The 20,355-nt window shown below is 56.7% G+C and overlaps 1 protein-coding gene and 1 long non-coding RNA gene across 3 annotated transcripts; one reads left to right on the forward strand and one right to left on the reverse strand.

Annotated features, from left to right (window-relative positions):
• Positions 1-601: 601 nt before the first annotated feature.
• ARPC1B (actin related protein 2/3 complex subunit 1B) lies at positions 602-14,782 on the reverse strand. Of its 2 annotated transcripts, none has more exons than XM_027042192.2 (10): positions 14,659-14,782; positions 6,930-7,006; positions 6,084-6,188; positions 5,425-5,647; positions 4,343-4,450; positions 3,169-3,375; positions 3,004-3,079; positions 1,908-2,113; positions 1,119-1,209; positions 602-928 (listed from the first exon to the last, which is right to left on the reverse strand). In XM_027042192.2, exons 2-10 carry the CDS (start codon positions 6,991-6,993, stop codon positions 890-892), a joined length of 1,119 nt encoding a protein of 372 aa, XP_026897993.1. In that variant the 5' UTR covers positions 6,994-7,006; positions 14,659-14,782; the 3' UTR covers positions 602-889. The 2 variants fall into 2 exon arrangements, with proteins under 2 accessions (XP_026897993.1, XP_026897992.1); XM_027042191.2 differs by lacking the exon at positions 14,659-14,782 and adding an exon at positions 13,773-13,928.
• On the forward strand, positions 12,443-18,876 carry LOC113594536 (uncharacterized). Its single transcript, XR_003414926.2, has 2 exons — positions 12,443-13,284; positions 14,634-18,876. It is a non-coding gene; the product is annotated as an uncharacterized LOC113594536 (long non-coding RNA).
• Positions 18,877-20,355: the final 1,479 nt, after the last annotated feature.

The raw sequence follows: 20,355 nt of genomic DNA on the forward strand, positions 1-20,355 counted from the left end.
ACTGGCTGGGTGGACCTTGGCACTGCATTTCATAGAGAATAAGAGGAGTTGTGTGGCCCGCCTCATTGTGATTTAAAAAAGGATCTGTGGGCCTCTTGCGACTGAGGAGGCTCTCCTGAGGGACGGGCCTAGAACAGTTTGAGAGAAGGCATCTTGAGGTACCATTTTTATGCAAATGTAAGGGGGAGTTCACAGTTCTGATCTGTTGATGTAAATCATGTTACCCAACTAGACTAAGAAAAAACCGTGAATAGGACACTAAGAAGCACACGTTAAATAGGTGCTCTGAGTGAAACAGGAATGGGGGAAAAACTGTCTCAGGAAATGATGTGCATATGTCAAAAATCAACTGCCAGCATCGAGTAGAGAAATACTTTCCCATTAAAGCCCAGAACCAGCTAAAATGTGCAACCGCTGGTCTGGGAATCAGGCTACTGAATGACGGGACGGACACCGGCTTCTGGCAGCCCCCTGGCTGGACTGCAGGGAAAGGAACCATTTAGGGGAAGGCCCTTGGGTTTAAAGATCAATTTTGCTGACAAGGAAAAATAAGCTACCTGAGCCCTTGTGAAAATGAACTTCTCCCAGACACAGAGACCAGGTCTGTGATTGCTTTTTTATTCCCTCCATGTTTTTGAAGCAGTTCATGACCAGCACCGTGCTTTGGGAACATTCGTTTTTCACAATAAATGAAAGCATTTCTTTAAGAAAAAGGCACATGTTCCTTCAATAGGTAAGAAAAGCTTCCCACCCCGCCCCTCCCCTCTGGATGGAGCAGTCCCCATGGGGACCCAAACCGGTACCCTAGAAACGTTCAGCAAAGCAACCCTTAGCCTCCCTGACCCCCTCCCCCCAGCAGTTGAGATGAGGGCAACCTATTTCTCACAGGTCATTTGATCTTGAGGTCCTTCAAGGCTGATTCCAAACTCTGGAAGGAGACAAGCGGGACAGGCTAGTTCTCAGTGGTCCTGCCACACCCCCCTGTCCCAGCCCTAAAGGGAGGTGCCGGAGAGGGTGTCCCTCATCACCCTTCGTCCCAAAGGAGTGCCCTTCTGTAAGAATGAGGGGGGCTCTCCAGTGGGGAGGGGGAGGAAGGGGCACGGTGGGACAGGCCTCACCTTCACGTCCCAGATGCTCATGCCGCCATCCATGCCCGTGGTGCAGAACTGGGAGCACTTGGCCTTTCCTCCGGTGAGCACGGAGATCTGGCTGTAAAGAAGACGAGGGCTTGATGGGTCCCAGCCTGCCTGCCCTCCAGGAGCTCCCACCCTTCTGGGGCAGCGGTTGGCAGAGAGCCCCGGGGGTGGGCTGTGAGGGGTCACAGAGAACGGGGTTCGTGAGTCTGCTTTGAGGAGGAGCAGGCGTGTTCATAGAGCCGAGGGAAGCCTAGGCGAGTGGAACGGGACGTGCAAAGGCCTGGGCAGGGCCCGCGTCACACGTGTGTGGGGAGTGTGCAAGCGTGGCAGAACTGTAACTGGACGGGGAAAAACCAAAACGCAGGGCTGGGAAGATATGCAGGGCTAGTTCTGACAAGCCCTGAAAGGGGACATGAGTTTAGTCTGAAAAGGACACCGGGCCTGGTGGCTACTGGAGGGTTTAAGCGGCCACACTTCTCCCTGGTTTGCTGTGGAGTGGACACCTGTGGCTGGTAGGACTTGGGAGCTGTGGACCGTCTCTCGCTCCCCTCATTCCTCAAGGAGGCACAGCCTCGGGGCTGGTCACACTCTGGCCATCCCAGAGTCTACAGCGGTCCCCACACAGCCACGTTCTAAAATCGAGGGGCACGCTGACTGCTGTGTCCCCACCTGATGCTAGTTTTGTGCAACCGACAGGTCGCCCTGCTCCCTAAATCAGGGCCCTCACCTTGACCCTGCTGGGAGGAGAGTCCAGGTCGGCCCCACCCTCACCTCACACTGTTCTTGTGCAGCGAGTCCAGGCCCGAGCCTGCGGCCGCACCGCCCTCTGAGCTCGCCTTCTTGTCCAGGTTCTGGAAGCGCTCCCGGGCCGTCAAGCCACGCTGCGAGCTTTGCTTGGGCACATCCAGCCGCCCACCGAAGCTTAGCGTCCCCGTGGTGCTGTCGTAGGTAAACAGCACCGGGAAACAGTCGTGGCCCTGCAACAGTCGTGAGGGTGCCATTGGAGCGCTGGCTGAGGGCTGGCACGGCGCCCCCAATCTGAGCACGGGGATCCAAGGCTGGAGGCAAGACACGACACCGACAGGGGCTGGGCGGCGGGGACCTCTGGTGGAGCCAGCGGGAAGCCAGTGCCAGCTCAGACACACAGCCGGCTGGACGGACCCCAGGTATAGAACAGGGACGGACGGTGGGGGCAAGCATCTAGGGGTGGCCCCTCCCCCAACAAGGCCAGTGGACAGTTGAGAAAGCTTGTCTGGGACGCCCCTGGAAACCTAGGGACTTTCTGCCCGAGCAGTCACACCCACTCCGGGAGACACCCCACAGCTGGGCGCTTCTGTTAGGTAAAGCAGGCCCAATCCCCCTCCCTGCCCAGGACCGGAGTATATTTGCTGAGGGCCGAAAGGGGACTTGACGGATAGGTGGACAGAAGGAAGGAGGGAGGGCAGTGCGTTTCTGGATGTGTGGCTGGACCATGTGGCCACCACTGAGTTAGGTGTGACCCTGTAATTTCCACTGGCCCGTGAGATGTAAGCAGAAACCTCAGGGTCCAGGGCGTGATTCTCCACTTCCTTATTCTTCCTCCAAGGTGGGGGGGGGGGGGGCGGAGGGAGTGTTTTGGAGACAAAGCGTCCACCTGCACAGAGCAGGGCCCCTCACAACGCCCACACTGTGTTACGTCATAGCAACTGGGGTGCTGTTACTGCGGTGTAACCGACCCATTCTGACCAGAGATTGACGGCTGGCTGGAGCTGGGTGGGAGTGAGGAGGGAGGGAAAGAAGGTCGGGGGTGGGGGGTGGGCAGTGGAGGGCTGCCTGGCCATCTCTGGGAGACCTTTTCTAACTAGCACCGTTCCCCTCCCTGCCTCACCGCTGCCACCAGACTGTTCTCGGTGATGAAGGTCAGGGCCAGCAGCGGCAGTGTTTCAGAGGCCAGAGTTGCCACGCTGAGAGAGAGAGAGAGAGAGAGGTCAGCCACTCCGTCCCCGCCTGCTCTGTGCCTCCATTGCCCCCCACTCCCCTGGCCTGTACTCACGCCATTTTCTTGTCGGCATCGGCCAGGCACACAGTGCTGTCGTGGCTGACCCAGGCCACGCGGCTGCCACTGGCTGAAAAGCAGACGCCATGCACCCAGCCACAGCTACTGCTGGACTCAAACATGAGCTCCCCAAATGGCATCTTGGAGCCCCACGGGGTGGGTGCTGGACGCTCTTCTACCTCCTTGATGTAGGCTGAGAAGATCCTGCCAGGAGAGACCAAAAGAAAAAAAACTCAGGAGACCGGGGGTCCGGGAGGGACTGACCAGGGACTCCCTGTCCCAAAGTGGCCTGCTGCGGTCAGTGCCCAGCTAGAGGCTGGTGGATACCACAGCCAGCTTTTCACGCCCCGCATCTTCACGCTTGGACGAGTCTGGCCTCAGTGCCCTCCTGTGCAAGGGAGTGAGTCCTGGCTTTGCATCCTGTAACTCCAGGGCCCTCGGGCCCTCATCTAAGGACTGACCACGCACGGCTGACACGGTCCCCAGGGGGTGTCCTGGTCCCCATCATGCTGGCCCCTACACTTCACAGCCAGCCCCGTGGATGCCCCTCCTCCCTGCCCTGCTTTCCCAGGGCCAACACGGGGGTCCACCCGACAGGTCAAGGTGCCAGCAAACCACCTCCCCACCCACCAACGGAGCCTCATCAGGACGTTCTGTGCGTGTCGGGGGCCTCCAAAGGGGCCTCCGGTGCCTGCTGCAGCCTTGTTTCCCAGGCGCCCAGGCCATCTGCCTGGAGCTGGGAGCCAGAGGCCTCGGGAGACTCGGGGGCGCTGGGCCCAGAAGTGAAAAACCGCCAGGAGCAACCAGAGGCTCCATTCCAGGCCCAAGATAACGGGGCACGGGTTTGTCTAAGCTGCTCGTTGTCCTCCAGATGGAAGACAAGGAAACCGAGGGAGGGGGACTCTAACGAAGCAGAAGAGGAGGGCCCAGGAAAGACTCCTTGCTGACACGGAGAGGCAGCAAGGGACGCATCCTGCCAAGACTCTACAAGGGCTGGAGACGGGGCCCAGCGACGACCCTTCTCGAAAAGCAAAACCTCTCAGATGCAGGGCTGAGGCCCCGGGTGAGCCTGCCTGCCAGCAGAGCTGGTCTGGGTCACGGGGTGCAGGGCTCCCTCCACCCTCCACTCCTAGTTCCTGTGCTGACATCCAGACAGACCCTGCCCGCTCACCGGCACTTGAAGTCACAGGACCCTGCGGCCAGGAGCACGTTGTTGGGGTGCCAGTCCAGGCTGAGGACCGTGGAGCGGATGGGCTTCTTGATGTGCTTGCACACCCACCTGGACAGATGGATGGAAGGGGGTCGGGACAGGCGAGCTCAGCACGCATGGCTTCTGTGCCCCAGGGACTCCACGTTCCCAGGGGGCTCCACAGACCCTCTACCCCCAACCCCCCTGACCCCCGACAAGGTCCCAGGAGGGAGGGGCCTCGGTGCTGCCAGCCCACCAGCCTGCCAGGGCCCAGATCAGGCCAGTGATGTGCCAAGTGGCCTCCAGGGTGGGCCCTCTATCCCGGGTTTCCTTTAAACCCCATGACAACTCAGGGGACCTGCGTGGCTCAGTCGCTTAAGCGTCCAACTTCAGCTCAGGTCAGCTTCAGCTCAAGGCCCATGGGTTCGAGCCCTACAACGGGCTGCACGCTGACAGCTCAGAGCCTGGAGCCCGCTTCGGATTCTGTGTCTCCCTCTCTCTGCCCCTCCCCGACTTGTGCTGTGCCCCTCTCTCTCTCTCTCAAAAATAAACGTTAAAACTAATAATAAACTGCATGACAACCCGGGGGGCAGGCTCAGTGAGGAGTCACAGCAGCCAGCTGGCCAGAGTGCAATGTGATCTCAGGTGTCCCAGACTCCAGCTTCTCCTCTGCCCTCAGGGACCTAGGGGAAGATACTACAACGCGGCCCTGGAACATGACAGGCTGGACATCCTGGGCGAGTGACCGCCTCAGGGCCTTCCATTGCTCATCTGTAAAGTGGGGACAACAGATGTCCAGTCCAGGGGGCTGTCGGGGAGTCCGTGCCAGCATGCATGCAGGGCTTTCCGCAAGGCCCACCAAGCAGTCGTGGTGTGGTCTGTGCCCTCATCAACGGGACGGCTGTGGAAGTGCCCCTCGCCTACGAGGCTCTACTCTGCCAGGGTCACATGAACAGTGACCTGGCACGCCATCCAGTGCTTCCTGGGACACCAGCCCCACCGCCTTTTAGTCTGCAGCCCCCAGGGTTCCTCCCAACCCACTCCCAACCCTCCCAGGCACCCACCAGTCATTTTCCTGCTCAAAATAACAGATGGAGATGACACGGGAACCACTCCCCACAGCGAACTTGTTCTCATTGGGGGCCCAGCGCACACAGCGAGCAGCCCGGTTGATCCGCAGGATGACCAGCGTGGGCTTCCACGTGCGGCCCTTCAGCGTCCACACGTAGGCGTTGCGGTCTGTGCCGCAGGTCACAATCCGGTTACTTTCGGGGGCCCAGTCGATGCCTGTAGGGCGGGGAGGAAACGCGGCTGAAGTCATCCAGCAGAGGTGGCTCTACAGCGCTGGTGGAGGAGGGGATTAAGGGACACAATCTGGAGGAAAGCTGCTCCAAGGGAGACTACTAGAACTTCTTGAGAGTGTTACAGCTGTCCAAAATATCTCCAAACATGCCGGAAAGCCAAGAGACAGAAGAGAAACGGGTCCTTGGTGACTCTGAGCTGAGCTGCTGGATCAAACCTTTCCTGAAGTCCAGAAACCTGAGTTTTTCAGTAATAAGGGGCAACATGATCCCTTTTAACTTAAGCCAGTTTGAATCAGAGTTGTGTTGCTTGCAACCCAAACTAGCCTACCTAACACACTGATTGGGAGGATAGTCCTGGCTGGCCCTGCCCCATCCCCCTGCTTCCTTCCAGGAGAGTGATCCCAGTCGGTCTGACGCACCTGTCACCTGTCCATTGTGCTCCTTGAGCTCGTGCACCTTGACCCACTTGGCCCCGCTCTTCTCATAGATGTGTACCTCGTGGTTGTTGGGGCAGATGGCAATCTCTGCGGGAGGGGAGGGGAGGGGAGGGGAGTGAGGAGGCATGCGTGCCCAAGTCCCCCCCACCCATTCCCTCATGACTCCCTTCTACCAGGAACACCCTTCGCAGGCCATCTGGGCAATACCTCGCTCTTCACTGCCTTGGCGGGGGTTCCCTGAAACACCTTGTGACCCCTCCCTGGGGACTAGCCATCCTTCACCTGTACCCGCTACCCCCAGGCACCCCCACAGCGGTCTCATGACCTCTGGGAGTTCTCCCTTCCCCCTGCTACTGCCCTCTGCTCCCCAGCTCCAGCCCTGGGCTCCTTGCTGCTCCTGACGATGCCAGGCTCTCCTGCCTCAGGGCCTCGGCATGGCTGGCTCCCCCGCCTCCTCTGTGTCTCTGTGCACATGTCCCTTCCTCCCGGCCACCTTTTCTAAACCAGCACCTCTGCCTCCCATGCTTTCCCCTCCTGCATGTTTTTCTTCACTGCTCATGTCACTACCTGCCACTGCGGGCTGTCTTCACCTCTCACCCCCAGCCTGGGAGCCCGAGCGGCACCTGCAGCAGGTGCGGGGCTGTGCTGTCACCTCCACCCCGCAGTGCCCACTCGCCTGCTGCCCCCCCCCACCCCCCCCCCGAGCTCATTCATCCCCTCTTACACACTCAGGACCAGAGATGAGGAGGGGAACAGCCAGCCCCCAGAGCCCACAGGCTAGGGGGCTCCCACCCCTCCTCTGCCAGCCCACAGGCAGTGGGTACTCACGGGTGCGGTCCTTGTTCCAGGCGTGACAGCTGATGGGCTCCACGAGGAAGCTGTGGTAAGCCATGACCGCTCAGCTCCTGTGCCCGAGAGGAAGGGACCCCAAGTCAGCCCTGCGTCTGATCCCAGACCGGGCTCCCAGCCGACCCCGTGGGCAGGCAGCAGGGGCTGGCCTTCCAATGCCACTTCCTTCCCGTGGGTGGGGTGTGTTGACCTGTGCCTTGTCGGTGCTCACCACCTGCACCTGGGTTTCCTCACAGGTAGAGTGCCCCCCCCCCACCCCCCAGAAGGATGGGGTGGGGACGCAAGGCAGGTGGTGCCCAGCACACAGCAGGCTTTCCACACCTAGAGCTTGGCTTTCAGGAGATGGGGGGGGGGGGGAGGTGGAGGCAGGTCTGCCCTTTCTCACCCAGAAATCCTTTCAAGGGGAGGAGGGGTGGGGCGGGACGGCCCTGAGTGGGTGGCTGGGCTGTGGGGATGAAGGCAGGTACACAGGGCAGCTGGGTACACCCCCAGAACTGGGCCCAGCTCTGACGGCACCTCCCACCTTGATAGACCCCCCTCCCCCGCTCAGGCCCTGCCGCTGAGCTTCAGAGGAGCCCGCTGAGCCTGCGGCCGGGTGGGGTACACACAGGCAGTCCTTTCGCCCCCAGCCCTTCCTGCACAGCTCTGCCCACCCCTGTTCCATTTGGCAAAGCCCTGCTCACCCTCTCTGAACCTCAATGTCCACATCTGCAAAATGGGAACAGGAATCCTGCCCCCGGAGGTGTTAAGAGGGTAAAATAAGATGATATGCCATAGCAGGTGTTCATGAAATGGCAGCTCCCGCGTGGTAACACCCAGCCATGGTCCAACCACTAGGGGTCTGTCTCCCCTGCTAGACCCGTGGCTGATCCTGGGGCACACCGGGCCTCAGGCCTTTGCACTGGCGGTTCCCTCCACCTCCTAAGCTCCATCCCTGGGAGCCTGCGTGGGGAGCCCTCGTCGCTGCCCTGTTTAAGTCTGCATCCCGACACCACCTTCTGGCGAGGCCCTCTCTGACTGCTGATTTGAAACCGCGACCACCTTCCCCTACCTCAGCACTCCCTCTTCCAGACTGAACTTTCTCCACAAAGAATCCTCATGGAACATTCGTTACACTGGACTCACTCCCTTCACCCGTTCTCTGTCCCAGCTGGGACGGAATGAGCTTGATGGGGACAGACATTTTCCACTTGTCTTGTTCACAATTCTTTCCTTGTTTTGCTTGGCACGTAATAGGTGCTCGGTAAGTATGTGAGGAACACGATTGTTTAGTGTCACTAGTGTCCAGAAGAGTAAGTTCTTTATTTAAAAAATTAAAAAGGGGCACCTGGATGCCTCAGTCAGTTAAGCATCTGACTTCGGCTCAGGTCATGATCTCACGGTTTATGAGCTCGAGCTCTGTGTTGGGCTCTGTGCTGGCAGTTTGGAGCCTGGAGCCTGCTTCAGATTCCGTGTCCCCCTCTCTCTCTGCCCCTCACCTACTTGCGCTCTGAGTCTGTCTCTCAAAAATAAATAAACATTAAAAAAATTTTTTTTAATTAAAAAATGGGTGCCTGGCCGGCTCAATTGATTAAGCATCCAGATCTTGGATTTCAGCTCAGGTCATGATCTCATGGCTCGTGGGTTCAAGCCCCACATCAGGCTCTGCACTGACAGCATGGAGCCTGCTTGGGATTCTCTCTCTGCCCCTCCCCTGCTTGCACGCGCTCTCTCTCAAAATAAATAAACAGTAAAAAAAAATTTATTTTAAACACTACCACCCAACATTTCCTGAATGCTCCTTACTTGCCAGCTCTAAACAGTCCAGGTATTTTTTTTTTTTTAAACCAGTATAATTAACACACAATGTTAGTTTCAGGCGTATAATATAGTGACTCAACCATTCTGTGTATCACTCGGCACTCAGCAAGGTGAGTTTTACGGTTGGTCCCCTTCACCTATTTCATACCCCTCCCGGACCCCAGGCGCTCTCGACTTTTGTGCTTAGAGGCCACAGCCCCAGATGACAGATGTAGAGGCCGAGGTCCAACAACCGGAAGCTACCTGCCCAGTCACACAGGTGTCTGGTGTCACCAGGAACTTGGCTGCCTCCCACACCAGACCGGCAGCTCTTGTGTCCCAGGGACTGGGCTGAAGAAAGGCTTCTCCCCAGCTCTGGGCCTGAGCCCTGAAAACCCAGGAACCTAGCGGGCACCTAGCCGGCCCCTCACAAGATGGGCCACCTGTTCAGGTGGAGCTTACCCAGGTGGCAGGCCAGGAGGCCCTGCTGGAAGGCACAGCACTGAGCTCGGGCTCAGGCACAGGAGAAGGACGAGCTGCATGTAGCCCACCGTCCAGCTGAGAAATCCGGGGCTCAGTGACCAGCTGGCCCGAGGTGGCACCACGCATCCTGCCGGGCCCGGCTTCCTGATCCCCCAGCAACTCTTGCCCAGCCCAGATGCAACACCTGTTTTCATTTATTGCAGGAAGCTCTGGAAGGTTCTGGGGCAGCCCAGATCACACAGACACAGGCATGTACAGGGCAGGGACATGCCTGGAGCGGGGCACCAGGCAGGTCCTCAGCACTGCGGAGAGAGTGGACACACCTGCAGCCACTCCAGCCACACACGCTCATGCGTGCTCAGCCCTGCGCACACGCACACACACACACACAAGCACACTGTGCTCACGCGTGTCCAGACATACACATGCACACAAGCACACTGCTCCCACCATGACTACTTCCCCAGCCTCTCCTTATAAAGCCTCTTTGTGGAAGGCAAAGGCCCCGGAAGTGGCTCTTTGGGGGGGCCCCCAGCTCGGGTCAGCAGGCCTGATGGGGATTTCCCCTGGCACTTCCGGAGCCTCGGGGCTGGGTCAGCTCTGGCATCCAGCTTGGCTGGGGCACTTCATCGCTGTCCACACCACAGATGACAAGACTAAGAAATGGGAGCTCCAGGCCTACCGGAACACTATACTGTGCTCATCTGCCCACCCCCATTTCCCACGGTCACCAGTGGGGCCGAGATCAGGCAGAGGCCCACTTCCACACCCCAGCTGGGCTCTCGTGGCCTCGGAACTCCAGCTGAGGCCAACCACCCCCTACCCCTTCAGCCCCGGGTGGCCCAGGAGGAAGCCCTGTGGCTACAGCCCTGGGGGCGTGGGGGTGGTCTCTGGGTCCTAGACTTGAGCCCGCACCTCATTAGCAGAACACAACTTCCCAGCTCCAGCTGTCCCAGACTGTGTGGCCCGGGTCTCCGCTCCTTGCAGGGTCTTGCTAAGAGTGGCTAGGCACATGGGCCAGGCTGTAGAAAGCCCATCTAGCGAGGTGCTCCAGAGTCCCAGGCTGTGAAGATGGAGAGGCTGGGTCTGCTGAGACAGCAGCTTCCATAACTAGTGAATAACGCAGCCAAGAGGACCCGGGGAGCCCTGACCGTTGTTTCCTGAGACCCAAAGGTTCTCAAGTGGGAGAGGAAGGGGCTGATAAAGATGGCTACAGGCACAGTGGGACAGGCAGGGGTGGGAGGTTCAGACCACATCTATCAGCCAATCACACTTTAGCATGAATTCATTCAGAAATACTCATAGTACACTGAATCAACACCTTAAAGGGGGTAGAGGGTAGGAAAGGGGATGGGAGAGAAGGTGCATTTTCTTCTTTTCATCACTTTTTCGTAACTTCTGCAAAGCAACTAAAGCCAGCAAGGCCTCAGCAATGACTCCCAACCCCCACGTTTCAAATGAGGAAGTGGCCATCCAGAGCGGGGAGTAGGTATCTGGCCACTGTGGCCTTGGGGGCTGTATCCTCCTAGAGGAGAATCACTGGATTGTTCCCTGTGGTCAGAAGCAGTGAAGCAGCCTTCACACCAGGCACCAGGCCACCCTGCTGCGGGGAGCTTGGGCTGCATTACTCCCAGGAAAACCTCCACAGGGGTTGGGGGAGGGGGGCACCCACTCCCAGGCAGCCACCCTGAGGGAAATGCAACTAGGGCTACTTGGCCCAAGTGGGTGGACAAGGTGGTGCTTCAGCAGTGGCTCCTGGTAGAGACCAAGGCAGGCTGGGGCCATGGTCTCCGGAACACCCACCCACTTGTCACTGCAGCCCTGTGAGCCAGCACCATGGGCCCATTTAACTGTTGGGGACAGAGAGAGGAAGGAGCCCAGAGGTCCGTGTGCAGGACTCTGGCTCTGATTAACCCAGAAACAGAGGCTGGGGGAGTGTGGGCCAGACCCTGAGTCTCCCCCGGCTGGCTCCCCTCTGCCAGCCTGAAACCAGGATCTCAGTGTTCCCAAAAGCACTTCCCCTGCGTTCTTCCAGCACACCGTGAATGCGCAGTATGAATGGACTGGAGATCCCCCAGGGCTAGGGGTGGGAGAGCACAGGGAAGAGGGGTGAGGACTGGGAGTGGGGAGTTGGGTCTCCAAAGTAGGGTATGGGTCTCCCTGCACGGGGTTCCAGAGACGCACTGGGGTAGGGACGTAAGCTCCATAGGGGCGGGGTATGTGTTTGTTCACCGATGTATCCAGCATCAGTTAGAGTGCCTGGCACATAGTAGGTGCTCAATAAATATCTCTTGAATGTGACTGAATGAATCCCATCCTTTTCTTCAGGAGATAGGTTATAAGGGATGAATATGCGTCATTATTTCAGTGACATGTGTATGCAGTTTATAAGTATTTACCGGGGAGTACGTGCTCAGGTTTTTTTTTTTCCTGATTAGGGCCAACAATCAAGAAAGCTTGGAAACCTGAAATCAAGAAGGTCCTCTCTGAGGATGTGGGAAGAACTCAGCTCCTCTCCAAAGCAAAGCAAGGCAGGTAAAGCCTTGGGCCAGGCTGCCTTCCTTACTCTCTCCATGGATACCCTCAGTTTATACTTCCTTCACCTCTGTATCAGAAAAGCCTGGGGCTGAACAAGGCGTTGGCAGTAGGTTTCTTACTGCTTCAGCTTCTCTGAATCCAGAGAATGGTTCGGCCGCATTCGAGGCTAAACCAGGCAGGAGCTGTCTGGAGCAGGATCTTGGCCCTACAGGCACTCAGGGAAGTCCCCACCCAGCTCAGACGCTCCAGGGAGCCGCGAGCAAGCCATTTTGCACACGTGCTAAGCAGTTACTCAGCTTCCTGTTGTGTATGGAACAGCCCTTGCCACCCCAAACAGACCAGCCTGTCTCTCCTCCCCAACTCTGCTCCTGAAGTCTTACAAACCAGGCAAAAATCAAGAAGCATAAATGAAAACAATCATAGAAAGGCACCATAAATCTTGATGAAACAACCCAAACAGAAACAAAATCCAAAAACACATAAAACTCAATGTGGGCAGGGTTGTGGAGAAATGCTCATTTGTTGCTAAGTTGTTGAACCTTTCTGAGGGGCAGCAACTGTAGGAACAAAGAACAGGAACAGGAACTGAAAAATAACACACTTCGCTGGCATAAATTCATTTTGGTGCTAAGCAAATAGCCACTGGCTTTTTTTTTTTTTTTTAAAGCAAACACGTCCATAATAACCCCCTTTGGAATGGTGGAAGGGGTGGAAAAACCCAAAGACTACAAATATGGAACGACTTGTGACACTAACATGTTAGGATGCCATTTAACTATTTGAAAAGACCCATGTGGATTACGCACAAAGACACACGTAAACTAACTTTCCTGGCATCTTTAAGTGCCCAGTATTTACCCAAGACTTTGACGTACATTCTCTTTTACTTCCTAAAACAAGCCTGAGAAGTTATTTTGATGTTTGTTTTTTTAAACCTTCATTTTGTACAGGAGGAAACAGACTCAGACAAAAGCCACGATTTGCTCGAAGCCACACAGCTCCTCAACGTCAGTTTGGGATTCTGACCCCAAATCTCGGAGGTTGGCGTCATCTGGACACTGATAAGTGTGGGCAGGCCTTATCCTGTCAGTGGCGACAATAAATAAGAGAATCCTCACCCTCTGTGTGCCTGGCACGTTGCCAAGTGCCTTCTACACGTTATCCCATGTAAGCCTCACAACTTGAAAGGCCCCCATTTTACAGATGGGGAAGGTTGCGGCCCAGAGAAGTTAGGCGGCTTGCTGAGATCATGGGCCAGGGAAGGAATCTGGCACCCTCACCCGGGTCCCTGTGGCCTCACGGGGAATGCGCGCGCTTAACCACTGGGCGGCATTGCCTGCCCCGCGCGGGGAGTCTGGGGCCAGCCTGGAAGAACCCCGGGGAGCGCCTCCGGCTCCGTCCCCGTGCTCGGCGGGCTCCGGGGCTTCCTGCCAGTCTTCACAGTGTTACAGTCACCGCCCTGGACGGCCTGTCTGCCCTCCCCGCCGCCGGCGAAGGAGGGGCCGCTCGGTCCCGCATTCGGGACCCCCTCCCGGTACGGATCGCGGACCCGGCCCCAGGGGCCGGGGGCGGGCTGGGGGCCGGGGAGGTGGCCCGGGGGGGAGGGCGGGGAGGGAGGGAGGGACAAGGTGGGCGGGGGCGCCAGCTCATTTCCCGGCCGGAGCAACCCGGAAGGCTGGAGGATGGAGGGGAAGTGACTGGGCGTGGGGCCCTCGCGGCCCGAAATAACGGGGGACACCGACCTCGGGGCAGAGTCAGGGAGGGGCGGCCGGGGCAGGGGGAACGGGGGGCCGGGGCCGCCCCGAGGGCGCCAGGGGCAGGGAGCCCTGCATTTCCCTCACCCGGAGGAGAACACCATCCGCTGGTCCCCTCACCTCCAGGCGACCCCACACACCTGGAGAGGCCCCCTCCCCGCGCCCCCACACCTGCGGTCGCCCCGTAACCCTCCCCACCCGCGTGCAACTCCCCGTCCCCTCTCCTCCGAGCGCCCTCTCCCCTCCCGACGGCCCCCAGCCCGCTCACCTCGGGGCGCCCCGGCCGCGGACTCTGGGCAGTCGACGCGCCGAACCGGCTCTGAGCCCCGCGCCGCGCCGCAGCCACTTCCTCGTGGGCGGGGGGCGGGGCCTCCCGGCCTCAGCCCCGCGGGGACGGGGGCGGCGACCAGGGTGGCGGCCGAGAGATCCCAGGCCCCGCCCACCCATCCGGGGTGGGGGCCGCACCGAGCCAGGGCGCCCTGAAATCGTCCGCGACCGCCCCTCACTACTTTATGCGTGGGGAAACTGAGGCTCGGAGAGAGGCGCACAGCCCGAGCGGCAGCTGGGCGGGAAGCCGGGAGCTGGGCGGGGAGCGCACGTCCCCACCGCCGCGAGAGCGTCCTCTCCATCCTTCCTCTGTGAGCCGATGCCCACAGGGCGCAAAAAGTGCAAGCCCGGAAGCGGGTGTAGTCGGAAGCGAGGCCTTCCCCGCGCTCTCGGCAAAATGCGCCCCCGGGCGGGGGTGCGGGTCGGCCTCTCGCAGCGACCGTGGCTGGCCCAGCTGGGTCCCTCAGCGGAGTTCTTGCCCTTGGAGTCCGCTGCAGCCCTCCTCTCGCCCCTAAATTACCTGGTGGCCTCGCAGCTACCTGAATTTGGGTTTGGGGCCAAGGGGTCCTCAAGGGTTTTTCCATCCCTAGCCTCTGCCTCATCGGTGCAGATGTGGCCCGGTGGCTGCGCAGATGCGGGAGACCCCGGTGAAAACCTTGTTGCGCCCTCGCAGTCGGTCAGGCCCCTCCCTCGGGGCCCTCTCTCCCAGTGCCAGGCAGGCGGCGGGCGGCAGATGCGGTGCGGGGTCTTCCGGGTCCCCGGAGGTCTGGGGGCTTTAACGCATGCCGTTCTTTCCGCCTAGAACGTTTTTCCCGCCCTGTCCCCACCTGGCCAACTCCGGTTTGTCCTGCAGGACGTGTCTCTTAGGCCACTGTGTCCACAGCCCGCTCCCCATCAGGGGTGTCCGCTCTCCACTGGACTCCCAGCTCCTGTACACCGAACTCTGCCCTCTGCCGGGCCGTTGGGAGGACTCCATGGATCCAAACACGGAGCACTTCCTGCCGTGAGCGCCTGGAGCTCAGCAAACGTAACTCCAGAGGTTTGTAGGACCCGCAGCCCCGGCTCTGAGGAGACACTGAGGGGCTGTTACCAGCCCTCCCGTCTGGCTGTGGCCAATCCCAGAGATGGCTTTGGTCTGCACAGATAAAAAGTTTCAGATGGTCTGTAGTGGCACCCCCTTCTTGTGGGGACAAGAGCAGCTTAACACCGAGGCAACATCTGTTCCATCCCTGGCTTCTAGATGCCCAGGGAACGACCCCAGGTGGGGCTGACCCCCATCTCCGTCACCCGCCTGAGTGCTCTAACCCGGTCGGGCTCCGGCTGTCCCGTCCTGAGCTCATGACCTAAGACTGGCAGGGGCAAAGCAAGGCCCCCAGCTTTGGAGTATGGAGGAGGGAAAGGAAGACCCTTCTGGGTGAGCCACGTGAACCTGAACCTGAAAGTGGAGCGGCTGCAAGGGAAGATGATGACATAGGTAGAGCTCAGGTGGAGAAAATCCCAGAGAGATGGTCAGCCTCTGACTGGTCAGCTTGAGCCCAACCTGCTTCCAGAGGTTTCGGACAGGTGAGCCAAGGAATCGATTTTACTATTTAAGCTGGTTTCCATCGAGACTTTGTTACCGGTTGCTAAAAGCATCCTGACAAATGTGAACACCTGAGGACTCTCTCCTGTGTAAACTGAGCTTGTCAACTTAGTGGGAGCAGAAACCGGGGCGCCTGGGTGGCACAGTCGTTTAAACGTCCAGCTCGGGGATTTGTTCAGGGTGTGATCTCACGGCTCAGAAGTTCGGGCTCTTTGCTGACAGTGAGAAGCCTGTTTGGGATTCTCTCCCTCTCTGCCCCTCCCGCCTGCGTTCACTGTCTCAAAATTGCAGGAGTTAATGATTGCAACAAGTTAACTTGTTGTTAACGCCAACAAGTGGTGTTAGAAAATGGAGTTTCTGGTAAATGGTGCTTCTTGCTGTGCCTCAGTCTCTGAATCTATGAAGAGGCTGACTCGTGATAAGTGCTGCAACCCCCTCACAGGCCTGCAGCCACTGTGGGAAGACCCGACCACACCACACACTGGGAAGCCATGGGAGGGGTTATGTGAAACCGCTCCCTTCTGGGATCAAAGTTCTTCAAGCCTTAAGTGAGGTTCTCCTGAGCGAGGGGGACCTGGGGTGGAAGGCTTCACTCGGAGTTCTAGGAACACCTCACAGAGCTTGTTTCTTGCTGGAAACTGCGTGCCCCGTCCCCCGGGACCCTGGGGTGAAGACGCTGCACTCCCCCTTCTCAGGTTTCCAAGAAATGCAGCTTGGAGGAAGGCAGTCATCCCCAGGTCATCGAGGTTCTTTCCGGCTTTCTGTTCCACCTCCTTGCTGCCTCCTGGTCACAAGAGGGCAGCCAAGCTCCAGGCGTCTGGACTCCGGAAGTGGTGGGCTGGCCCAGGCAGCGGGGAGACCAGGGAGGAAGACCTGTCCCAGAAGCACCCAGTCTGAGCTCCTAATCTTAGCATGTGCCCACCCCCAATTGGGGACCACGGGTCTCTGTCCCTGAGATCAAAGGACTGCCACCCGATCCCCATGAGGAGGAACTGGAGAAACCCTTGTGTCTTCTTTCTCAGCCTAGGAGGACAGATGTCCACCATGCAGAGGCCCAGAACACGCTTAGCATTCCACATGCCAAGACCCCGATGGGGGCAGCACCTGTTGAACAACCCCTGCCAAGTCACGTGGTTTTGTATCAGTTCAGCTGGAAACTCCAACAAAACCCCACAAGGTACAAGTTGGAAAGGTCCCCTCCTGTCAATTTCAGTGACCTGACCCTGCCCCTGAGCTTGGTCACTAGGCTTCTGCACTCCCGGCCCAAGCCCAGCAGGGGGCGTGCTTAGCGGTTACCACCAGGGCTCTTGCCGGTGTTCCAATGTGGGCCGTCACAACCCTCTCTGGCCTGGCTTTGTTCCATAGGGGCACCTGGGTGGCTCAGTGGGTTAAGCGTCCAACTCTCGATTTTGGCTCAGGTCACGATCCCACGGCTGTGACACTGAGCCCCATGTTGGACTCCATGCTTTGAGCAGAGATTCTTGGGATTCTCGCTCTCTGCTCCTCCCCCACTCACACTCTCTCGAAATAAACAAGTAAACATTAAAAATAAATAAATACAATGTGGCTATGCCAGTTCCAACCCTATAGGGTTGCTATGAGTAGTTAATGCCTATTGACTGCTTGTGCTGGTGCCTGGTCCAGGATTCTCACCGTAGTGCAGCAAAGGTGTGGCTACAGCACCCTTCCTGGGACCCTGAGGGGACTGACATTACGGTGGTGCCTTTCAAACTTTTTTTTTTAGTTTATTTTTCGAGAGAGAGAGAGAACATGTGCAAGTGGGGGAAGGACAGAGAGAGGGGGAGAGAGAGAATCCCTAGCAGGTTCCACACAGTCAGCACAGAGCCCGACGTGGGGCTCAAACACACGAACTGTGAGATCATGACCTGAACCCGAAATCAAGAGTCGGAAACTTAACCGACTGAGCCACCCAGGTGCCTCTCGAATTTTTTCTGATCATGACCCACAGTGATATATACTATGACCTAGTACACGCCCCCACGTATATCTGAAACCTAGGTATCGTGACACATGCAAAATATTTTCTCTGGGTTCAATTTTTCAAATGCCAGTTGTGACCTACTAAATTGATTTTTACAGCCATTGATGGGCTCTGACCCTCAATTTGAAACACTGCTCTAGACCATACTTCCTTCCTTTTTCTGAACGGACCTCGTCTATTAGTTTCCTGTCACTGCAGGAGCAACCTGCCACAAATAGGGCGGCTGAAAACGCAAACATGTTCTCTTACGTTTCTGGAGGTCAGAGTCTCCTGTCTCAGCAGGCAGCGTGGCGTTCCTTCCAGAGGCTCCAGGGGAGACCTGGTTTCCTGGTCTTTGCCAGCTTCCAGAGGCTGCGGGCGTTCCTTGGCTCCGTGGCCCAGCAGCTCTCTAACCTGTGGCCACATCTCTGACTCACCTGCCTGCCTCCCTCTCATAAGGATCCCTGGGATACCGGGCCCAGCTGGATAATCCAGGATCCTCTTCCTGACTGGAGCTCTTAATTATATCTGCAAAGTTCACAAGTTCCAGGGATTAGGACATGGACATCTTGGTGGGGGGGCATTATTCTACCTACCGCACCCAGTTTCTAATTATACATGCATAAACAAGCAACCTAACCTCATAATTTATATACTGATCTACACAGGACTTGAGTCCACGTGGGGTCGCTCGTGCCTCAGCCACACTGCAGGCACCTGGGGAAACCCTGGCCCTTCACACCATTGCCTCCAGAGTGGGGCACACATGGCTTCGGGGCCAAACTGAAGAGTCATGCCTAAGCAATTAACCTGGGTTCTGAGGCAGATTTCGGATTTTCTCAGAATACTCTGCAAATAACTATTAAATTTTTCTTCACGTAGCAAGAGCCTTCATATGTGGTTTCCATTCTACCCCACTGTTAATAAGGGTCTGCGGGGCTATTACGGCGTCTGTGCAAAGCCTAAAAGCAAACCTCAGCTTTACTAACAGGAATTACCAATTCCTGTTTTTACTGCCATTTTACAGGTGAGGAGACTGAAGCTCAGAGAGGTTAACTGTATCGCTCAAGGTCACACAACCTGGCAGAACTATAACCTGCCATCAGAGCCCAAAGGCTTGAATCAAAGGGCTTTGGCAGTCACCCAGAGGCTCTCCAGATGGGTAATAATTGTGGCCCCAGGCATGGCCTGAGTCTCGGAGCTAGTGAGAGGAAGAGGGGTGCATAGTATATAGCCCCCAGCACTGCAGGGCTGTGGGTTTCTGTCTGTCCTCACTGGGATGGGCCTTCCTCCCTGGGGGAGACATGGCCCAAGTTATAAAACAAACAAACAAAAAAACCCACTCTGGCTAAATTACTGGAGGCAAAGTTAGAAATGTTTCTCTGTTGCTGTTGTTTCTCTCGTGGAATACATTTCTCTAAAAACCTCTGGGCCTGTTGGCCAAACCATGTGATTTAATTAAACTAAAAGACTTATAGCTAATTCCTGTTTAGGGGCTACTTCTGTCTCTCCTCTGGGACAACAGCCTGTGCACTGGTGCAAACACATTTATACAAGCGGTTCCTGCCACCAGCGGTCCAGAGAGGAGGCCACAGCAAATACCTCCGCCGCAGAGATCCCCTCCTAGAGGGGAGTATCGTTCCCAGGAGTCGCCGAAGGGCAAAATTACTCAAGAGGGTATCATGATGTCCTCTGAGAAGCATGGTTACCAGTGTCCTAAAACTAGAGCTGTCTTCAAGTCACTGGGAGGCAAGAGGGAAGGCTTGGGAGGCAACGTGACCAAAGTAACGCCATTTTGGTTTTAGGTTGACCCTTAACCTAAAAGTCAGCAGATCATAGTCAAAATATCTGACTCATGGAAGACTGCAAGACTCCACTCCTTCTGGCAGTAAAAGCCACAAAGCTAAACATTTTTTTTTTTTTTAAGTTTATTTATTTGAGAGAGAGTATGTGCATGTGCGGGGAAGAGGAAAAAGAATTCCAAGCAGGCTCCTTACTTCCGTGCACACTTCAATGCAGGGATCGATCTCACAAACCATGAGATCATGACTGGAGCTGGACACTTAACTGACTGAACCACCCAGGAGCCCTTTTTATTTTGAGAGAGAGGGAGCTTGCGTGTGCGCACGCATGCATGGCAGAGAGAGGGAGAGAGAATCCCAAGTAGGCTCCATGCTGTCAGCGCAGAGCCTGACATGGGGCTCGATCTCACAAACTGTGAGATCATGACCTGAGCCGAAATCAGGTGTTGGACACTTAACTGATTGGGCCTCCCTGGACATTGCTAAAAATTGCTCCCTGTGGGTAATTCTGCAACCCTAAGACAATGGAAAAACTACCCAATGTAAAGAATAAACCCAAAGTTAAAGAGCATCAGCCCCTTTCTGTACAATTAGCTAATTTTTAAAACCTTATAAAACCTTTTGTTAGGGGCACCTGGGTGACTCAGTCGGTTGAGCATCTGACTCTTGACTTCCACTTGGGTCATGATCCCCTAGTGTCATTGGGTCAAGCCCTGCGTCGGGCTCTGCACTCAGTGTGAGCCTGCTTAAGGTTCTCCCTCCCTCCCTCCTCCTCCCTCTCTCTCTGCCCGGCTTGTGCTCTCATAGAATTAAAATAAAGCAACTTAGAATTTAAGATTTTACCCTAAGGGGCGCCTGGGTGGCTCGGGGGCATCCGACTTTGGCTCAGGTCATAATCTCACGGTTTGTGAGTTCAAGCCCCACGTCAGGCTCTGTGCTGACAGCTCAGAGCCTAGAGCCTGCTTCAGATTCTGTGCCTCCCTCTCTCTCTGCCCCAACCCACTCACATTCTATCTCTGTCTCTCTCAAAAATAAATACACATTAAAAAAAAAAACAAAAAAACAAAAAAACAAACCCTGGTTATAAAGATTTTACCCTGAAAATTAAATAGTTTAATGAAGAATTTGTCCATAGTTTTCTACTAAAAGTAGTTATAAC

Source organism: Acinonyx jubatus, chromosome E3 (assembly GCF_027475565.1).
Source record: "Acinonyx jubatus isolate Ajub_Pintada_27869175 chromosome E3, VMU_Ajub_asm_v1.0, whole genome shotgun sequence".
Taxonomy (NCBI): domain Eukaryota; kingdom Metazoa; phylum Chordata; class Mammalia; order Carnivora; family Felidae; genus Acinonyx; species Acinonyx jubatus.

Coding starts and splice junctions, on each gene's coding strand:
- ARPC1B (XM_027042192.2), bottom strand. CDS start 6,993: ATGGCTTACCACAGCTTCCTCGTGGAGCCCATCAGCTGTCACGCCTGG. Junction 4,451..5,424: donor TTTGAGCAGGAAAATGACTG/GTGGGTGCCTGG, acceptor CCATCTGTCCAG/GTGGGTGTGCAAGCACATCA. Junction 3,080..3,168: donor GATGCCGACAAGAAAATGGC/GTGAGTACAGGC, acceptor TCTCTCTCTCAG/CGTGGCAACTCTGGCCTCTG.